The 18876-nt window shown below is 36.6% G+C and overlaps 1 protein-coding gene across 13 annotated transcripts in view; it reads right to left on the bottom strand.

The window, feature by feature from the left end:
• Window positions 1-18876, bottom strand: part of DMD (dystrophin) — a 1181561-nt gene that overhangs the window by 189002 nt on the left and 973683 nt on the right. For 11 of the 13 annotated variants that reach the window (XM_042035506.1, XM_042035543.1, XM_042035536.1 and 8 more), the window contains 2 exons: window positions 8620-8792; window positions 5017-5173 (listed from right to left, as the gene is read on the bottom strand). In XM_042035506.1, coding sequence (XP_041891440.1) covers window positions 5017-5173; window positions 8620-8792 — 330 coding nt within the window. Of the gene's footprint in view, window positions 1-5016; window positions 5174-8619; window positions 8793-9147; window positions 9212-18876 lie in introns of those variants that run through there. The other 2 variants (XM_042035608.1, XM_042035599.1) reach the window with 2 other exon arrangements.

The following is an 18876-nucleotide window of genomic DNA, read 5'->3' as shown; positions in this document are numbered from 1 at the left end:
ACCATCACTGAAAGCAGAATTAGCCTAAATGAATTTCTAATGTACAGCTAATGATTGCAGGCTAATTTCATTGAATTCCTTAACTTCTTCCACACTTTGTGGTGACTGTAGAGGAAATCGAACACGCATAATGTATGACCTGACAAAAAAGTAAGTAAACTACTTTATTTAAGCATGTCTATTTGTCATCAACAGTACAGCAGTAATGGCATTCTGTCCACCATTTTAATAATGCATATATTGATCAGCTTATCTCAGACCTCCACCACCACCTCATGAGTGTCCTTAAATCTCTTTAAATGAAGAAACAACAATTGTTTAAATTGAAAAATGAAAATATAATGAGAAAAGAGTAGCATTAGTAAAAGTAACATTCATCTCTGTTTAAAAACTAGGAATTTTTGCTTTCAGTGTGTTTTAAATCGAAAGAGTACAAGTAGATTAATTCAACGTGTTTGCCAAACTGAATGCTTTTCAAAAAATGGTGTTTGTCCCAATTGTTAAAAGTAGATATTGATGCCTTTTCCTGGTCTTAAAATCAAGAGGCATACACGGTTAGAAGGGGAAAAGGGATTTTACCTTGGTATTTATTTTTAAGGATCCTTAGGTGTACACATCCAGGTCATATGCATCGAGATGCATCCCCCCGAGTCTTTCCCTGTGTCTCTGTGTCTCTCTTCCCAACATCGGGTATAACATTATAGGTTTTACTAATTAGCATATCTATCAAAGATTCCCCAATGAGAGGCTCGAGTGAGCCCCCCTCCCCAAGGAACCTTCCCCTGGATGGTTCTATCTTGGATTACAGAATGTGTTCTGGAGAGGACCTTGGGGTCTGGGGCACACTGATCCCTGGCTACGAAGCTTCTAAAATGTTTAGTCTCTTAGCTTGACAAACAAGTCCAAGAATGTAGGCAAAAAGCACCAGGAATACAGAAGTTGTAAAAAGGTATAACAGGGGTATAAAAGAAAAGGCAAAAATCTTCATGGCATCAATATCAGCTGTGCCCCTATAACTGGTTAGTGTCTTGAAGCAGGAACTGTACTCCTCCTTAGGCAGTGATGCTACAGATTTCATGTGAAAGGGTTTCCACGGAAGCATTAATAGGTACCTCCTATGTTCATAAATGCTATTTATGCTGTTAATAAAATCACTACACAGCAAATGAGGCAACTCTTAAAAGAATGAAAGACATAGCAGGCTATCTGCATGATGCCTAAGTTACTTAGATTAGATTAACAGTAACATGCACACAGTTGGTAATTCAATTTCACTAAAGTAATATTGTGATACTTAGTAAAACAAGGAAAAAACTAAGATAATTAAACAATGTTTTGAAGAACTGGAGTATTTTTTATCATTGACTAACACCACCACCACTCCTCCCCACACATTCTAAGACTTTGGAATAGAGACAATTTCTTCAGATGCCAAAAATTGACAAAATGACCTACTATATATATAAGTTCAAACAAATAGCAGTTATGTGGTTGTGTTTGGGATACATTCCAAATTGCCTTGTCTAAAAAGCACCTCCCATTTATACCCATTTATACCACAACAAAGATTTTAACTGCATGGATACCCCTGTTCTCAGTTGAGTTCAAGCTCTCCTCTGGCATAAATTCAAGCATTTAAAATTTTCATCTGAATCCTACTCTTAAAATTTTTAAAGCAAATCTTGGCAACTAGGAGCACTCAAGTGGTAAGAACTGACTTCTTTTCATCTCTTTTATGAATCTCTGTGGTATTCCAGATGGTCTTCTAAATGATAGAGAGGTTAAATATGTTTACTCTTCTTTAAATTTTATCTTTAAGGGAAAAAAATAAAATCAGCTTGCAACACTTCTTTAAAAAAAGGATTCAGGCATAAAACCATGCTGGCATTCATCTTGCTATTTCTCAGTTGAATCAGTTAAACTGCATATAAATAGTGCTCCCCTGATGAGGTTTATTCACTTCTCCAATGAAGAACTTACCTGGGTTCAGTTCTGGCATTACCTGACAAAGACAATCCTTCACAGAAGAAAAAATACTGTACTTATGAAGAAAGACCAAAACTGGAAGTTTTAGTCATTTAAAAGATTGGTCAGATCTGGTAGATGGTTTTCTTGTTTACTGAAGACTAATTTCCAGAAGTGACATTCAGGAGAACAAAATGAACAGTCAGCAGATTCTTTTTCTCAAGATCAACACACAACTACTGTTTAGTGTCGCACCCAACACTCGGAGAGATAAGCTCTGCTCTTAAGCAAAGGCCCAAACCTCTTGAAAACAGCTTTCCAGTTTTGGGCTCCAGTTTCAAGCTGGATAATTGTACACTTGTGAAAACATTTGAAAACATTTTTCTTATGTTCAGAAATGAGCTAAGCTGTTCATTGAGATACAGCCTTTGTATACCTGCTTCTGTAAAAGAAACTTTCAGAGTAACAAAATCCATAATGTCCAGGGGAAAAAAAAACTCCAACCAACCAACCAACCAACCAACCAACCAACCACCAAGTAGAAAACCTCCACGTTGCAAACAGATTTTGTCAACAGCAACCTGAAGTTGACTTCCATGTTGACTGTTTCTCCCTCCTCTGTCAGAGATATTTGAAGATCAGACAGGGCAAATTTCAAGTATTCTGTTTTGTTCTTTTTTCCACAGGGAATCAGCATACATACAGCTAAAAAGACCTCACTTCTGAAGTGCCACAGAAGGGGAAAAAGAAAAAGACATATTTCTAAAAAGAACTAAAGCATTCTAGATTTGGTACTAAACAGGATGACCAAACCTCTGTGTTACGTATCTGCAAGTGGCACAGAAGTTAAAAAAGAGAAGTGACTTCTATTTTATGAAGTCATTTTGCCCCTACTCATGGTATCTTACTTTCATGCAATAATTCTCATCCCTAAAAGTTCTAAATACTTCATTTGATTGGTTAGTGACAGAGAGATCACTTAGTTCATCACTGAAGACTTGCCACCTTTATGATGAATTCTGGGAAACTCTTAAACCACTTATAGAGTGATATACAATACTAAAATATTATGAGAAGTAATTTACTTAGATTAAAAAAAATATTTCTTCTGTCTAGGAGAAGAATAATGTTTTCAAAGACTCAAATATTATTTAGATGGAAAAAGTTTTGTTGTAACTATTCTATAAAAATCCCTCTCTAACTCTTGTTTCGGCTCAAGAGTTGTCTTTGGAGAGAGTTTGAGTTAATGTCATGCTGAGTTAAAGCAACATCTATATTGCTTCTTTCATCCTGATATTCTGGATGGGCTTTAAAACTACTTTATGGAAGTTGCTACTTTATGTCTAGAACAGACCTCAGGCCTCTCTTAACTTTCATGGTTATATATAACACATCTTAACTTTCTTAGGTGAAAGGTGAAAAAAGGAATGGTGCTGCCCCATAAAGTCATGGATGTTTTCACCTTACTGTCTCTGTAATAGTGCTTCAAGTCCCACATAAAATTTTGTGAGAAAGACACATCCTACACATCACCTCTCCAGAGGGAAGACCTAGGAAATGTGACAAAGATGCCCCTTGCAGAAAAGCATTATATTATCTTAGAAAAATTTGGCACTGAGAGAAGAGATATTTTTTGTTCATCTTTCTCTTTTGCTTTCTCAATCATTTGGTGAAGATAGGTCCTTGACAAACTGCATTGACACTACTTCCCATCAGTTTGTTGCAGTATCTGAATGCCTGTGTGCCTATGGAAAAATAGTGTGCCTGGCTGAATACAGGGCTTCCTGATTTTTCACAAACTCAGGGCTCCAAACAACTTCAAGCAGCAAGATATGTCATGTTCACTTTCCAAATCTGATGTCACTATCTGTTCTCAAATGTGTCTTTCCCATGAGGAAGAGTAATATATACAGCTACTTGATGAACGGAAAAAACACTGATCCTATTTTGTTTTATGGCACCATTTCACATTTCTTCATTAAGCAATAAAATCAGAGATTTAGGAACTTCAGAAACAATACCTTCTGTGGCAAGTTTCACAATTTTTACATATATGCAGCACAATGCTTTGAGAGGATGATCACTGGATTTGAAATATTCTCATGGAATCAAGCTGTCAGACTGATAATTCAAATTCTTCAATAAAAATTACATTTGCTTGAAATAACTTTTTAGATAGCACACTGAAGCATAATCAGACACCAAACAGGAAGTAAAACCCTCCCATAATGCCATTATTTTAACTAATGACACATGTGGATGAAGGAGAGGAGAGCTTGAATGTATATTGTACTATAGAGGTACTAGAACTGTGATTTCGCATTCAGACCTGAATAGATCTCAATGGCATATGAAACTAAAGAGTGTTTAGGTGAAAGCAGACATTGTGTTAGCATCAGACTGGTGTGAATTGATTGAACACAGGATACATACTTTGAGCATACCCTCACCAAAGAAAGAAATCGGTGTGAATCTTTGTATGAAGAATTATTCAGAAGTGTCATTCTCAGGGTTGTTCATTTGATGGGCTTAAAAAAACCCCATTTCTTGTACAGATGTTCAATGTAGGTCCCCTTTTAATACAAATCTTAGTCTAGAATGGTCCCCCATATGATGGTCTGCTATGAACTTTGTATTAGAATTCCCTGATGAAACCAGTATGAACCACAGACAGTTATCACAATAATTTCATGGTGCAGAGTTGTGCAATAGAGCTGGTATCAGCTACTCTTTTCACAAATGTCCCCAAAATTCACACCAGGGTTTCAAAAAGTATACATGAAGTTGGAATGCCTGCTGTAGAAAAAAAGTCAGAACTACTTATTTAATCCTCAAAAATTACTAGGTTAGTAATTGTTCTATGAAATCTGCCTGTCTGTGATAGGTCTCTGAAGGTCATGGTTATTAACAGTTCCTTCTCCAAAAGGCTGATTTTCTCTGCTGAGTTTGAAAGCCATAGCTGGAATTCCTTCCAACAAGGACTGTGTCATGCAGCACTAACCTGCCAAGAAAAAAGGAATGACCAAAATATAATTTAAAAGACCTCCATACCCGATGAATATCATTCTGTTTCTGCACAGTGGGAAGATCTCCACCAATGGGTGCTTGCTGTTTTAATTCATCCTCCTTCAACTGCAGCCATGCCAAAAGTTCCTGAAGAGAGAGATGTAATCGCTTCCACTGGTCAGTACTGGCTTCCAAATGGGATCTGAAAGCATGTGTTAAATATAAGACAGATTCAGTCACAGTAAAAGTAAAAACCAAAATGTACAAGCTTATTTACTGAGAAAGATCCTAGTGTTTCATTAACATAGTGATTTTTTAATAGCTTCAGTAGCTTTGAATTAGATTCTGGCAACACAGATCTAAATTTGGTTCCACACTCCTGCCTTTTTCTCACATATCCTGATTTTGGTTTTTGATTGGTTGGGGTTTTTATAGTTTTTTTAGTTTTCCTCTTCAGCAGTGTGTAATGCCTGTGCTGAGTTGTCGGTCTCACTAGAAATGCACAAATGTTATGCAGGACTAGCATGAAAAATGTAGTCATTACTTAGGATTACTAGGACATTATTTAACTAAAATATAGATAGTAGTTTTCCAACTCAGTGAAGAGCAAGCATTGCTCCAAACCATGACACAAACCATTCAACTCACACAAGAGTCATTCTCTTAATTTTTTTAAAATAAGAGAAGCAATGCCATTCTTTAAAAAAAAAAAGTCATGAGGAAATTGTTAAAGCCAACAGAATCCTCATACACTATCTAGCCAAATGCCTGTGCCCTTTAAACAAAGGTGTGAATGAAATTATTTGAAACACTGGGAAAATTAAAAGACAAAATAGCACTTTATGCAAAAAAGTTCTCCATCATAAGGACATTTTCTAAATATTTCCTCTGTATATGCATAAATGTAGTTTTTTTGGGATCAAGTATTGAGCTTCTAAATTTCAGCAACTGTTTTCTGTAGCTGGACTAATAAAATCTTCAATTTCCTCTGTACCATAGATAAAGCACACTAAAATTTTGTCTCTCTAGACTTATGAATATGCTATTTTTTAATTTCTGTTTTGAAAAAAATCCTAATTCACCTCCAGATATCGTAAGAAATCTTCTTAGTAACTCAAACCAAAGGATTATTACATAAGAGTAAAGTGAAAAAATGTATTGGGAAATAAAGAAATTTTTTCTTTTATTTCATACATTTCTGTTTAAGTCCTAGTTTTGTTCATATAACACTTATCTTATTCTACAGTGATTGCACATAAAATCATTCTCTTCTGACAGTAAGAATTCTATACCTTGTATAGAATGGTCTATAAAGAAATGTGAAAAACATGGAGCCATCAGACCTTAATATTTAGTTTGGATATGGAAATGAGGAATTGATGAAGACAGGGACAGTTGCATTTCTCTGAAATGCTCTATGAATACTGTCTTCTTTCCAGTCTCTTACATCAGGTAATTAAAGTGGCAAGGAAAGAGAAAGGAAAGGGACAGATCAGCCACAAGCTGACAGAAAGCTCAGCTGCTCTCAAAGTATGAGAGCTGATGGAAAATTTTCTCTTTTTTCAAACTTGAATGCTACATTTGAGGGACACACATAGGCCAGGCCTTCTGATCTCTGCTCTCACAGGGCATCTGGGAGCTGGGGTAAAACTGCTTCACAGTAGGGGTAGGCCAGTCCTGCAGGCAGTGAAGGCTAGAGAAGCCCATGGATCCTAGACAATTTAGACCACACATTATGAAGAAATTATTTACTGTGAGGGTGATGAGGCACTGGAACATATTGTCCAGAGAAGCTGTGGATGCTCCATCCCTGGAAGTGTTCAAGACCAGGCTGGATGTAGCTTTGAGCAATCTGATTTAGTTGAATGTGTCCCTGCCCATGGCAGGGGGGTTGGCATTGGAAGATCTTTAAGGTCCCTTCCAACTCAAGCCCTTCTATTTATATGAAAGTGTTTATTAGGATAAACTGTGCTGACATAACAGAATGAAAGAAAGGAAATAATGGAAATTAACTTGGCTTCTCTTAATATCTAATATATTATCTAATATCTAATATAATATCATATATTTTATGTAACACATTTAGAAAAGAATGCCCACTCAAACTGATCCACGGCATGGGTCTTCTGTTTCAGCAGACTAAAACTAACACTAAATAAAGAGACTTCTGGGACTGATGCCTGGAGAACATTTCATATGTTTTCTCTAATCCCTCTTTTGTGTAAGCATTGCTAGTTACGATGAAATCCATTCCATCCTGTGCTATGGGTAGAAAGAGCTCCAAACCGGCCGACTGGGAAGAACCTCTTCATTTAGTCTGGTGGCCAGCAACACTTAAACTGAAGGTCTGAGAATTTAAGAATTGTTTCTTATTCTAATCAATAAGTTGTTGAAGACCTTAAGCCTTTTATTGGAAGCAAAGATTTTAGAGAGGAGGTTTGTTGCTTTGAGTGTGTAATGTAGGAAGTCACTGTGATATAACTGGGGTTTACTGCTTCAGACTCAATTAATGACAGAAATACATTAAACTGCAAAAAAAGGAAGACAGAAAGTCGCATATGTTTAATTACTGATATTTGGACAACTGACTATTTATATTTAACTCAAAAAACACTGTATTTGAGCAAGTTCATGGGTAAAATGAATGCAAAGAAAAAAAAAAATATCAGATACCTTGAAGGGTTTTATCCCTCTTCTTTTGCTACTCAGAAGAAAAGAAAAAAGGAGGACTATGTGTCTTTTTCCTTAGTTACTAATATCTCTTCAATATCACAGCCTTCATTTATTTTTAATGATTGATGATATGAAGATGTTTTTTGTCATTACACAGCCTGACCTCCCTCAGGACCTGAGCTGAAAAAAGCTAATATTTCATACATTACTTTGGAAAACACTTCTGTCTTTTGCTGCCCTCTGAACTACCACCAACACACGGCAAGTGAGAAAATGAAAAAATGACCAAGACTGAGTGCAACTGAGCTGGGTTGCCTATCTTAAAAGTCCTGTTTCTGAAGAAAAGCTTCCCAGACAATTTCTTTTGAAATGAAATCTTCAGTCCATTGAAGCCTGAATGACCACTTGATAATTTGTGATGCTACCATTTATTACATTTTTCCTTGCAAGCAAAAGTGTTTCCTCTCATGATACTACCCATGGATTTCTTTTACCCCTAGGTTTTGTTTAGCAATTCTGTCCACTCTCCTGACAACAGTTAAACCTTAAATATTTTGTCTTCTCATTTGTAAAGATATTTTTAGTTTTGCACTGGAAATAGCAGCCTTTAAAATAAAGCTTATCATAAATATTGGTTATTTAATCACTTTCTTTCATGACTCACTGATAAGTCATACCCAGTACTAGAAAAAGCACACATTTAGAGGGGATACAGTTACTGTTTAAACATGGTAATCTTTCTTTCTGTAATTAAAAAACTCATCATATGCCTCAAATCCTAATCCTCTACTATCATTTTCACACCAAAAAACCTAATCATTCTTACAAAGTTAAGACAGCATTCAAAGTAGCACAAATAATTTCAAAATAGACAAAAAATGTGCTAACAGAACAAAATTAAACCTTTTTACTTGCAAATTGCAGCATTGCATCTAATACACCAGTGGTAGGCTTTTGCTTAGGTTCAGGTCCTACCTAATGTTTAGAGATTTCTTCCTAAGTTCACTCCATCTGAGGTTCATGTTATCCAGACGTCTCTGCAGCAGGGTTGCATCCTCAGAGCCTTCCAGGGACCTCAGGATTTTCTGTCCATTTTCATCCAGGTTGTGAAAGATGTCAGTGTGAGCATCAATTTCTGCCTGTAGCTCCTATGGAAGGAATAGTAAACAATATATCTGATTTCTTAAAAAAAAAAAAAAAATCACAGAAACCATGATTTTTCAAAAGAGTGGAAAAATTCTCAGTGCAACAGAGAGCACAGGTTTCGATTACTCTTTTTTACAGCAATATCATGTCCTGTATACACAGCCACATTTCCCTTTCACATGAAGGCCATTAGCATTGAATTCGACCTTTTTTCCATATGAAGCATATTGAACAAAATTTAGAAAGCTAAAGGTGTAGCCTTTGACAGGCAACAAAGCAAGGACAAGATATATTTACTGTGCTGATGAGGGAAAAACAAGGAAACACAAAATCCTCAGGATCTCAGGTAAATCTGACCTTCACATGATACGTCTTCCTGTGCAACATTTTCAGTTTGAGCTGGGGACTGCAACACCGGTCCTGCTGCATGACAATTCCAAGAAATCCAGCGTCTGCAGCAGCCGGGCTTGAAAATGCCAAGTTCACTTACATTCTGTTGACAGACGCATTTTGGAGCACAGGCCTCAGCAGTCAATAGCAATAAACAACCACTTTGTGCTATATCAAAACACTGGTTGGGGCCATGGCTGTAGGAGGGCCTGAGAATAGCAAGGACCTAGAATATGCAACTGGCAGCTCATGTTGAACAGCCAACTTTTCTTATCGCCTCGTAACTGCAGGCCAGCTCTAAATTTTGAATTCATTTTTTCCCCCTCATTTTTAGCACGGCTGTTTCTGCCAAAAGAACATTCTTTAGAGAGCTGCCTGGTACCAGCATTCCTGCCTGCCCACTCACTCAATGCAGCCTTTGTACGCTGGCTGCCCTTCCCCAAGATGTTTGCATGCTGCAGCTCCACAAGGTCAGATTCAGTTGCAGAGAACAGTGGTTGAATCAAGGTCATTAAATAGAAGAAAAATAATAATAATAATAATTTCAACACGTACATGAATGAGCACACATGTACTTTATATGCAGCCACATTCGCACAAACGTACTTTTACTTTCAAACAAAGAAGCACACAAAGACACAAAGAAATAATGAATAGTGAATAAAGCTCTACATTTTCTCCTGGGATGCTGGGGCACTAAGATTTCTGGTGGTGGTTTCTTGCTGCCTGAAATGGGAGTGCTAGGGTTGAAGTGGGGAAGAGGAAATGATTTATGGCCTTTGAGAACAAGACCCAGTACTAACTGAGCATCACAGATAGTCCCCAATGGAAATTTTTGGCAATTTTCATCAGGAGAATGACTTTGAAGGAGGGGAGCACACAATCTGTCTACTTGGTGTGTTCTTAATTGAATTGGTTTTATTTGATATTTTAAGTGCAATGTTAGCTGCACTGAATCATGAATAGATTGTCCTTGCTCACCTACTGCTCTTCCAAATGTCCTTAACTGGATACCTATTGCTTTCACAGCAACGACTAGCATAATATTTGGGGAAATTTTAAGCTGGGCTAGCAATGTCTTTGATACAGTGTAAGAATCCTTCCCCAACTATTTTACTTATCTATCGTCATTCAAGCAGTAAAGTACTTAGGAATGAGTTTGATGTACATCAGAGTTAACTCTGCAGAATGCAACTTTATTATAAACATTGTGTTTACTTATTGTTGTTCAGGAAATTTATATTTTTAAAAATTGCATTATTAAGGTACATAAAAATGTACAATATTCCAGGAATGAATGTCCTTACTTGAAAAGTGGTATTTTATTTCAAGTCTGAATGTTGCTAGCTCCAGTTTCCAGCTGTGATACTTTATTTTTGTTTGCTTGAATGAAGAATACTCTATAACCAAATTTCTTTCCTTCCATGTATGCATTTGGAGGTATTATTTCAACTAGGTTAAGTTTAACAATACTGATGTAAACAGCTGAAACAATGTATAAGGAAGGATAAAGTTCACAGCAAAAAAGATAACTGTTAACGTCTGTATAGTTCTAAGGTCCTTCTACATTTAATAAACAATAAATCTATTATTGGATGAAAAAATTATATGCACTACCTGTTGCACAAAGTTCTTAGTTTTCAGGGTAGTGATGGAAACACCAAACTTACAAACTTGTTCCTTTTCCGTGGCAATAACATGTGCCATGAAACATGTTGAGTAACTATTCACAGTAGGAAGCTGTCAAATCTATGCCCTCTTGGTGTTTTACCACACATATACTCATAAAATTTAAGCAAAAAACCTTTCCACGTTTTCCTTGTGTTTAGAAAATGTGTCTCATAGTCTACATATTTTATGTTTTTCTCCTGACACATACATAATTCTGGAAATGAAAGCAAGCCACATCCTTTTTTATTTCAGAATACTACATACTACCACAACACATCTGGATAGTTAAGTGGGCAATGAACATGAAAAGTGAAGTATTCTCATCAAAAGCTTAATATTCTAGACTGAGTTTTCCTTATTCCAAATTACTTGTGTAATACTGCACTTCTTCTAATGCTCCCTAAAGTAGTTTATTGCAGCTATGCAGAAAGCCTACACTGACAAAGAAGCAAGACAACAATAAAGATATTTGCTCCATTTAGGTTGGTGCATGTCAGAACCTTTCTTTGTGACACTTACACATCCCAAGAGAAGCACGGAGCATATAAGAAAAAGATCTATACACCTTTTATTTGTTTTCTGAAATAAATAAATCCATGTTTTAAAAACACAATATGAACTAGATTCTTATTCTTGACAACAATAAAGCAGGAAGAGCTATTTAATCTCAAAAACTGCTAAAATATTTGCAAAAGTATGCTACCATTGATGTCATACCATGAAGCATAGCATATAGACTAAATAAATATTATTTATTGCACTTTCATATTTTCCAATGTGTTCAAACACATGAAAAGACTACAGAGGATAAAAAAATCCATCCCGGTATAATTCTACTGAGTTACACTTGGAGTGTATGCTGCATTTTTGCTGTAGTTGTTATTACTGAGACTGTGTTGAAAAAAGATTGGCTATCTGCTCTTAAAAAGAACAGAGACCAAAAATGAAAAGCATCTTCTTGATCACAAGTTACTGCTTAGAGTGAGCTGAACTATCTGGAGAGAACTGCAACTCCATTAGGTGCTGAGTGAAGTCCTCCTTTATTAAGATGAACTATACAGTTAGATGACAAAAGGCACCATGATATTTGTCTGTGGAAACTTAGAGGTTAGAGGTTTCTGCACATTTAAAAATGTGTATTTACATTATTTTATTACATGGCGTGCAACTAATACAGAGAACTAGAGTAATAAAGAGATGAAATGCATTTCGTCTTGAGGAAAACTTGTTGGACAAAACAGGGTGAGGAAATTTGCTCTGGCTGTTTCACTTTTGTCCTGAGCCCTTGAAACCACCATGCATGATTTCAGAGAAGTACACTAATGTGGTAATTGAGCACACCCAATGCTTGCAAAAAGCTAGAGGATGGATATATTTCTCACTTGCTCAATTCAGTTGTTTCCCCTTGGAATTACTGCTCCCGTTCTCCCTGGAAGTACAGATCCTCACTGCCCTAATTCCTTTGGTAGGAAGAAGAAATTCACCTGTGGCTCCCCAGGTTTTACTTTACACAGAGCCCTGCTAAGTGCAGCTGAGTTGTCACTGTGAAATCCAATGCACTCAAAGTTCTGCCAGCTTCCACACAGCACAGCTAATCCCATAAGAATTCAATATGGTTTGAGATATCTTAGCAGAAATAATTAATCAGTGTCAATATCCTTCGTATCCCACATGCAATGCATAGACATAACATATAAAGAACACGACACATGTCTAGTGAAGTCCTAGAAAGAAGGAATTAGTTATATTTCTTGGACTATAGATGAGTCATACTAAAACATGGAAATCAATGCAGCATGGCTGACGAAACATTTATCTTTTATACAAGGTAGAAAAAATTCATTATGCAATAATTTAAAGAAACTAAAGGACCCTAATTCTCCTCTATTTGCAACTCTGTAAGCACATCTTAGCAGTTTAGCAATTGGATTTCAAATTAATCATCCCACTTGATTTCATTTAATTACATCTAAAGTCCTCTAAATTTCTGATTCTGCCTAAAGCATAAACTCTGTGTGAGGGTTCAGAGAGTTCAGAGAGTTTGAGACATTTTTTCAGCGCCCTGGCACACTCCAGCAGCACACTTTGGAGGCACAGAAATCCACGCACGTGGCACTGCTCTCAGGATCACAGCTTATTCTCCTGCCTGCAGACAGAGGAATAGTTTTCTGAGTGTTACAGTTATGGAGATGTTGAATTAAGGGCTACAGCACAGCAAGTCAAATGCATTTTAAGCACCTGAGTGATAGATTCAGTGCAAGGTGCACTTGATCTATTTCTTTTGCTTCTGGCAAAAGAAAGCCAGTTTGCACTAGGCTTTATGGCAGCCTCTCCTTGTGAGCTGGTTGTTACCATCAAAGCATTTGAACAGGAAGAAATGTATACTTTTTTGAAAGAGAACATTTGTATCTGAAGATACCGTGATTTAGATTAATGATGGGACAAACCAGTGAAGTATTTCTGCTGGTTTGCAAGGCATTTCTGGTCCCATGGGAGTTCTCTCTTTTAAATGTCATAGTTCTTTTAAGAACTGGTTGTTGGATTTGGTTTTTTTTTTTTTTTTTTTTTTTTTAATGCCCCCCATTCCTCCATCAAGCTTTTAAGTAATTTTCTCTCCCAGTCCATAAGCAAAACTTTTATTGAGTCTTAGAATGAGACCATTCACTGAACAATTTACATAATGATAGAAACTTCTCAAATGAGATTTAAAATATAATTAAAGGGCAGACTTACTGAGTTAAAAGCATTGTTGTGAAATGACTATACATCATCATGCCAAGAAGCCTCCTATTCAGCTAGCCTATGGCATGACCCCAATTCCAGTCTGGTATGATTACATCTCTGAGTTTCATGCTAATGACTTGATTAAAAAGAACGATAAAAAGGTCTTTTCCATTGTAAAGATAAGCTTATGAATATAATTAAGGCATTTCTGGTTTCACAAAACATTTTTCAAGATAAAAAGGGTAAGAGCTAGTCCTCTAAGAGAGAATCAAGTGCTGATGAATGGAAGCCAAAACTGTTACTTTGCCCTACAGAAAACAATCTGTGTGAGTTGCATCTATCATTGTTATGGTTTAAAATTCTACAAGTCCCAGATAAAGATATGACCAAGCTTCATATTTGAATGCTATTTTCATCTAACAGAAGATAAAAAACGCTTTCATTAGCAAGTTGGGCTGTTTTCAGAAAATATTTTTTTTATAAAGGCAAAAGAGCCTTCCGTTGAGGTTATATTCAGATTGCAAGAGACTACATGGTGCATCCAAGGATGCAGCAATCTCTTGCTGACAGTAACTGCAAATGCAGTGTGGGCTTCTGGATTTTATTTACATTTACAAGGCTGCCACAGCTTTGGATTAGTAACCCTTTAAGAGCACTAACACAATCATTTGAACATATACTTGTCTCTAGTGTGCAGATATTTATTCATGGAACTGACTTTTTGCCCAAAGCACAAGGTGTTTTATTTCTCCCTTGATCGTAGGGAAATAACCAATTTTTTGAGACCTCCAGCAATTAATTTGTATTCCATTTTTTAGCTAATTCCATGTGTTTGGGAGGGATTTATGGATTTCTTGTACATGTTTTTTGAAGAATGAGAAAAACCCTGGGTTTATTTACATGTATTGAAAATATGAATAAGTAGATAAAATAAAGAAACCAATGCTTAAAGAAACAAATCTTCCTGCATTTATGGTTTCATTTAGGATTTGATCCTTGTCTAGAGAAATATATTCTATTCTGATAATAGTAACTTCAATGGAAATTATTATTTTCACTGTTTGCTTACTTTTCTTGATATTATATCTAGGATGGAAACCCTAAATAGAAAGAAACATCATGTTAGTCTGAGGTTACACTAATGCAGAAAATTCCTTGTAGCCACAGCAATGAAGAAATTTTACTGTATGGTGTAAAATATAAATATGTATTTTACTAACATAGCCTGTACTCTCTTTCAGACAAGCCAATCCAACAAAGCAAACAAAGCACGTTTTTCAAGTAGGAGTTGCAAGTGTTCTGTGTGTCAGAAAATCAGCCACCTCTACTGAGATGTCTAAGAATGGGCTTAGCTATCTGCCTTTGAAAACTCTGTATTTGAGGGTTGAGTGAGTAGGAGGGAAAAAGCACAAATGTGCATAGAATCATGCACACAATTTTCTGAAAGCAAAACCATAAGGCCCATTACAAACTAGCAGAGTTTTCTAAATTGTAGAAGGTAGTCTGCTCCCACCAAATATGCACCTCCCGACCCCCGTACTTCAATGAATGTCTGATCCATTCCACCTGCACATGCTGTCACCACACTCACTCTGTCAATCTTTTGGCAACCTCTCTGCAGCAAAATAATTATGCTGCTACCTTCAGGATGTCTAATTTTTCCTCTCTCCACTTTCCAGAAATCAAAGAGTAACAGCACAAAGAGCATCTTACTCTACAGGAACATTTACTTCTACTTTGTTACTCAGGCAAGGTCCTAAAGTCCTGCTGCATAGTTTGGAGAGCATTTACCTCTATTAATTCTGCTGACATTCCACTACTTCAAAATAATACTGATTTCCTTTTACAACACAGAGTTGGAAAGGCTGAACTACATAACTGTCTCTAGGTCTGGAGAAAATAAAAATCTTATGAAAGAAGAAAGGACAGGTTTTTTTCTCTTTTGCTAACCAATAGAGAAAAATACCTGATATCTGTTAAGCACAAATGACCTTTCTAAGAAGAAAGACTATTTTTACGTACAGAACTGCATATGTGTTTCACAGAAATGGTACACCAACATGTTACAATAAGGTATCTCATATTTTAGCACTTATGGACTTCATATTTATTTCATCCTTCCCCAAATACACAAACATATACAATACTCTTTCATACCCTTTTAAAACAAAAATTGAAGGCATTTTACACTTCAAGTAAATTATTTCTGTTCAAAGCATTATCCTAATTCTTCTGTCACAAATAATTTTTGCAATCTTTTCCTCTTTTCTAAAAAAAATCCTGACATTTAAAGTTTTTCTTGGTAACATCATTGATATCTGGAGAGAAATAATTGGTACGCCAGTTTCATAACATGATGCTCAATTAACTAAAAGAACATCAAATCTTATTAAAGGAGAACAACCCAAAACATAAAGCAGAAACTAGAGGCCTCATACATTACACATTATTAAAACTGGTCCAAGCAGACCAATAACTGCAGTGGTTTTAGCAGTCCTTTTAGAAGGAGTTTTCATAGTTCCATAGATAACGAGATCTCAATTAAGAATTTATACTATTTCAGGTGTTCACCAGCATGCAAGATCCATTGCAATTAACTGCTCTTAATCAAGGCCAGGATAATTGGGAACCGGTGGGCATTATGCTAGAGACAATGTGGGAAAAGCTCCAGTCCTTCTTCACTACTTGTGTCAAATCCTCCCTACTGGAGATGTCCGGAGGAAGGGCCAGGAAGGGCAGGCACTTGTGCAACACAAAGGGCAAAAATACATTTCATCTTGATTTTCAGTGGAAATCCAGGTCATGTTAATGTGGCCTCAGGTTCTTCTGACTTCCTAGGTTTTAAGCAAGAGATGCCAGTAAGGTTACCACAGAGAAAGCTGCTGTACAGCCCTCAAGTGTTATCAAAGTCACTTTAACAATTGATGTTGGCTGTTCCTGTCACAACAAAACAGAATTCACCAAGTGTTGGTCAGTTTACTCATTAACGCGAGCTGGGTTTAAACTGCCATGAGGAAAGTTAGTTTTATCTTGCTGATGATGTTTTAACCACAAGCCTGCTCAGTATGAGGGACACCACATGTTTAAATGCCCAGTGAGAAACCAACAGGCCACAGCTACCACCTATGGCACCTCCCTGTGTAAATGGACCCCGTCTAAACGCAACAATAGGCAGAGCCACAGAGGCTCAGGCAGCCCTGAAGAGCTGTTGCCAAAAGGGCTGGCACAGTAATAGAGGATGACCACAGCACCAGTGCCTCCACCTTTAAACCTGTACTGTCCCAATACCCCAAACTCAACAGCTGAATTGAAATGAGTAGTGCTACATCTGTCTGTTAACTTGTTGTTGCTACCCTGCACTCTCAGGTATTCAACCATTCCGACTGCTACTGGAGAGCTGCATCGGTGAGGAATTTGACAGAAAGGCCCATCCTCATTAGTTTTCAGCTCTAACAAGTTCCTTAATTTTATGTTTTTCTGAACTGGAACCACACCAGAATCATGTTCTGCATGATTTATTTTAGGTGCTTTAATAATGTATGTTGACTGGCTTGAAATAAGCAAATAACTGGAAAAAGTTCAGAATCTGGAAAAGGAATGCATTTTTAACAAAATCCTTCCAAATGGCAACGTTAACTGTCATATTGATTGGTCTCTCTGTGGCAGTCTAACCATGTTTTGCTGCAGCCAGAAATCAAAAGCAAAATTGAACAGAATTCCTGGATCAAGGGGTCTCTGAATAAGATTTACATTCTGAAAATAATTATTTGGTATTTTCTTGGATTTACTAGCAAGATGCATTTACTCCCACAGTAAATACAATATCAGGTTAAAATGGTAAATCACTGGAAAAAATAATGAGATCACCAGCAAATTCTGACATGAGATAAACTTGTATCTTAACATATTTTTTTTAGGAGACAAGTTATTTGGGAGTGAAAATTAACTTCTATTCATGTTTTTCAGTTTGACATTAAAAAAAATCTATTAATTTGGATCACTCAGTTTCTCAAATCCACCAATTGAAAAGAAATACACTTGTTCCTTCTATTTTCCCTTCAATCCAATAAAAGAGAAATAATTCCACTATCATAATAAAAATTAAATTATTTTAATTCAGAAGTCATACTGGTCAAGTCATGTAAGTGTCTTCATCTCGATCCAGGTAAGAGAACCAGCTCCAAGAGCAAAAAGCTATGACAAGTGAAATGCACACTTTTAAAGTATATTTGGTACTAATGAAGGAACAGAGGTGAGCATACATTAATAGAGATAGTAGAGAAAATATATATTAAATTAAAAAAAAAAAGGCAAACAAAAACCACCATTCCCATCTAGAATCAGACTCTTTCTCTTTAAACTTAAGTAAGAACTCAGGGCTTAGATATGCCCTCAGAAGACAGAATACACTCTTGTCAGTAAGTCAATATATCAGGCAGATCTTAAATACTGCAGGAAATTCATGTGCTCCTACTTAAGTTTCTGCAGAGATCAAATATGTCTCTTCTCCTACTGTCACTCCAAAGTATGCCATCCAGTCCCAGGTTTATACCCTGGAATTGCTTTTATAGCTTTTCAGTCAAGATTACTTATCAAACACTTTATAAATTGCTGACACAGGACACTTCAAGTACTTGACTTCACTGCTAATCACATCAAAGTCACTCTCATATCCAGAAGTTTTTGATATGTTTTTGTCATTGGTCTCAATGATACACTAAATGTGAGACAAACATGTGGCTGAGAGATACTTTTTCCGAAAACAGTTCATAAAATAACCTGAGGTCTCACACATTCATAAAATTCAGGAATACGCTTGGAAACAGGGCTCAAGTATCTCAGAAAGCTGAAGACTTTGCTCAAACATGCAGTCCAGCCACATTAGTTATACCACCCAAAGCTGGAAAATGCGCTGAAGAACACTGCATAGTACCACAGGCAATCTTGGAAATGACACTGTCAAAACCAGCATATCAGATTACAACAAAAAAGAGCTGACTGTCAGTTTATTGTTCATAATAAATGCTAACTACTTCTCAAGAGACAAAGTTGTATTTTCATGAAAAAAAAAATTAAAAGGAAAAGACATTGTGGAAACCTGGATTGCCATAACTGTTTTACTCGCACAGCAGCTTTTGCAGCAACTGTATATTCAAGAGGCTTCTGAATGGCATTCATGTAGGGCACCCAAAGATACCAACAATGCCCACTTTTGTATGAACCCTGCTGACAGTAGGCAGCAGAAGCAGGATAAGTTCAGTTTAAACAGGACTGCTGCCATCTAAAAGTGGTCCTCCCAGA

Source organism: Corvus kubaryi, unplaced genomic scaffold (assembly GCF_017639235.1).
Source record: "Corvus kubaryi isolate FWS band 111438036 unplaced genomic scaffold, C.kubaryi_AGA036_p1.0 133, whole genome shotgun sequence".
Classification (NCBI taxonomy): Eukaryota; Metazoa; Chordata; class Aves; order Passeriformes; family Corvidae; genus Corvus; species Corvus kubaryi.
The sequence above is the reverse complement of the archived record's forward strand: the minus strand, read 5'-3'. Positions and strand labels throughout refer to the sequence as shown.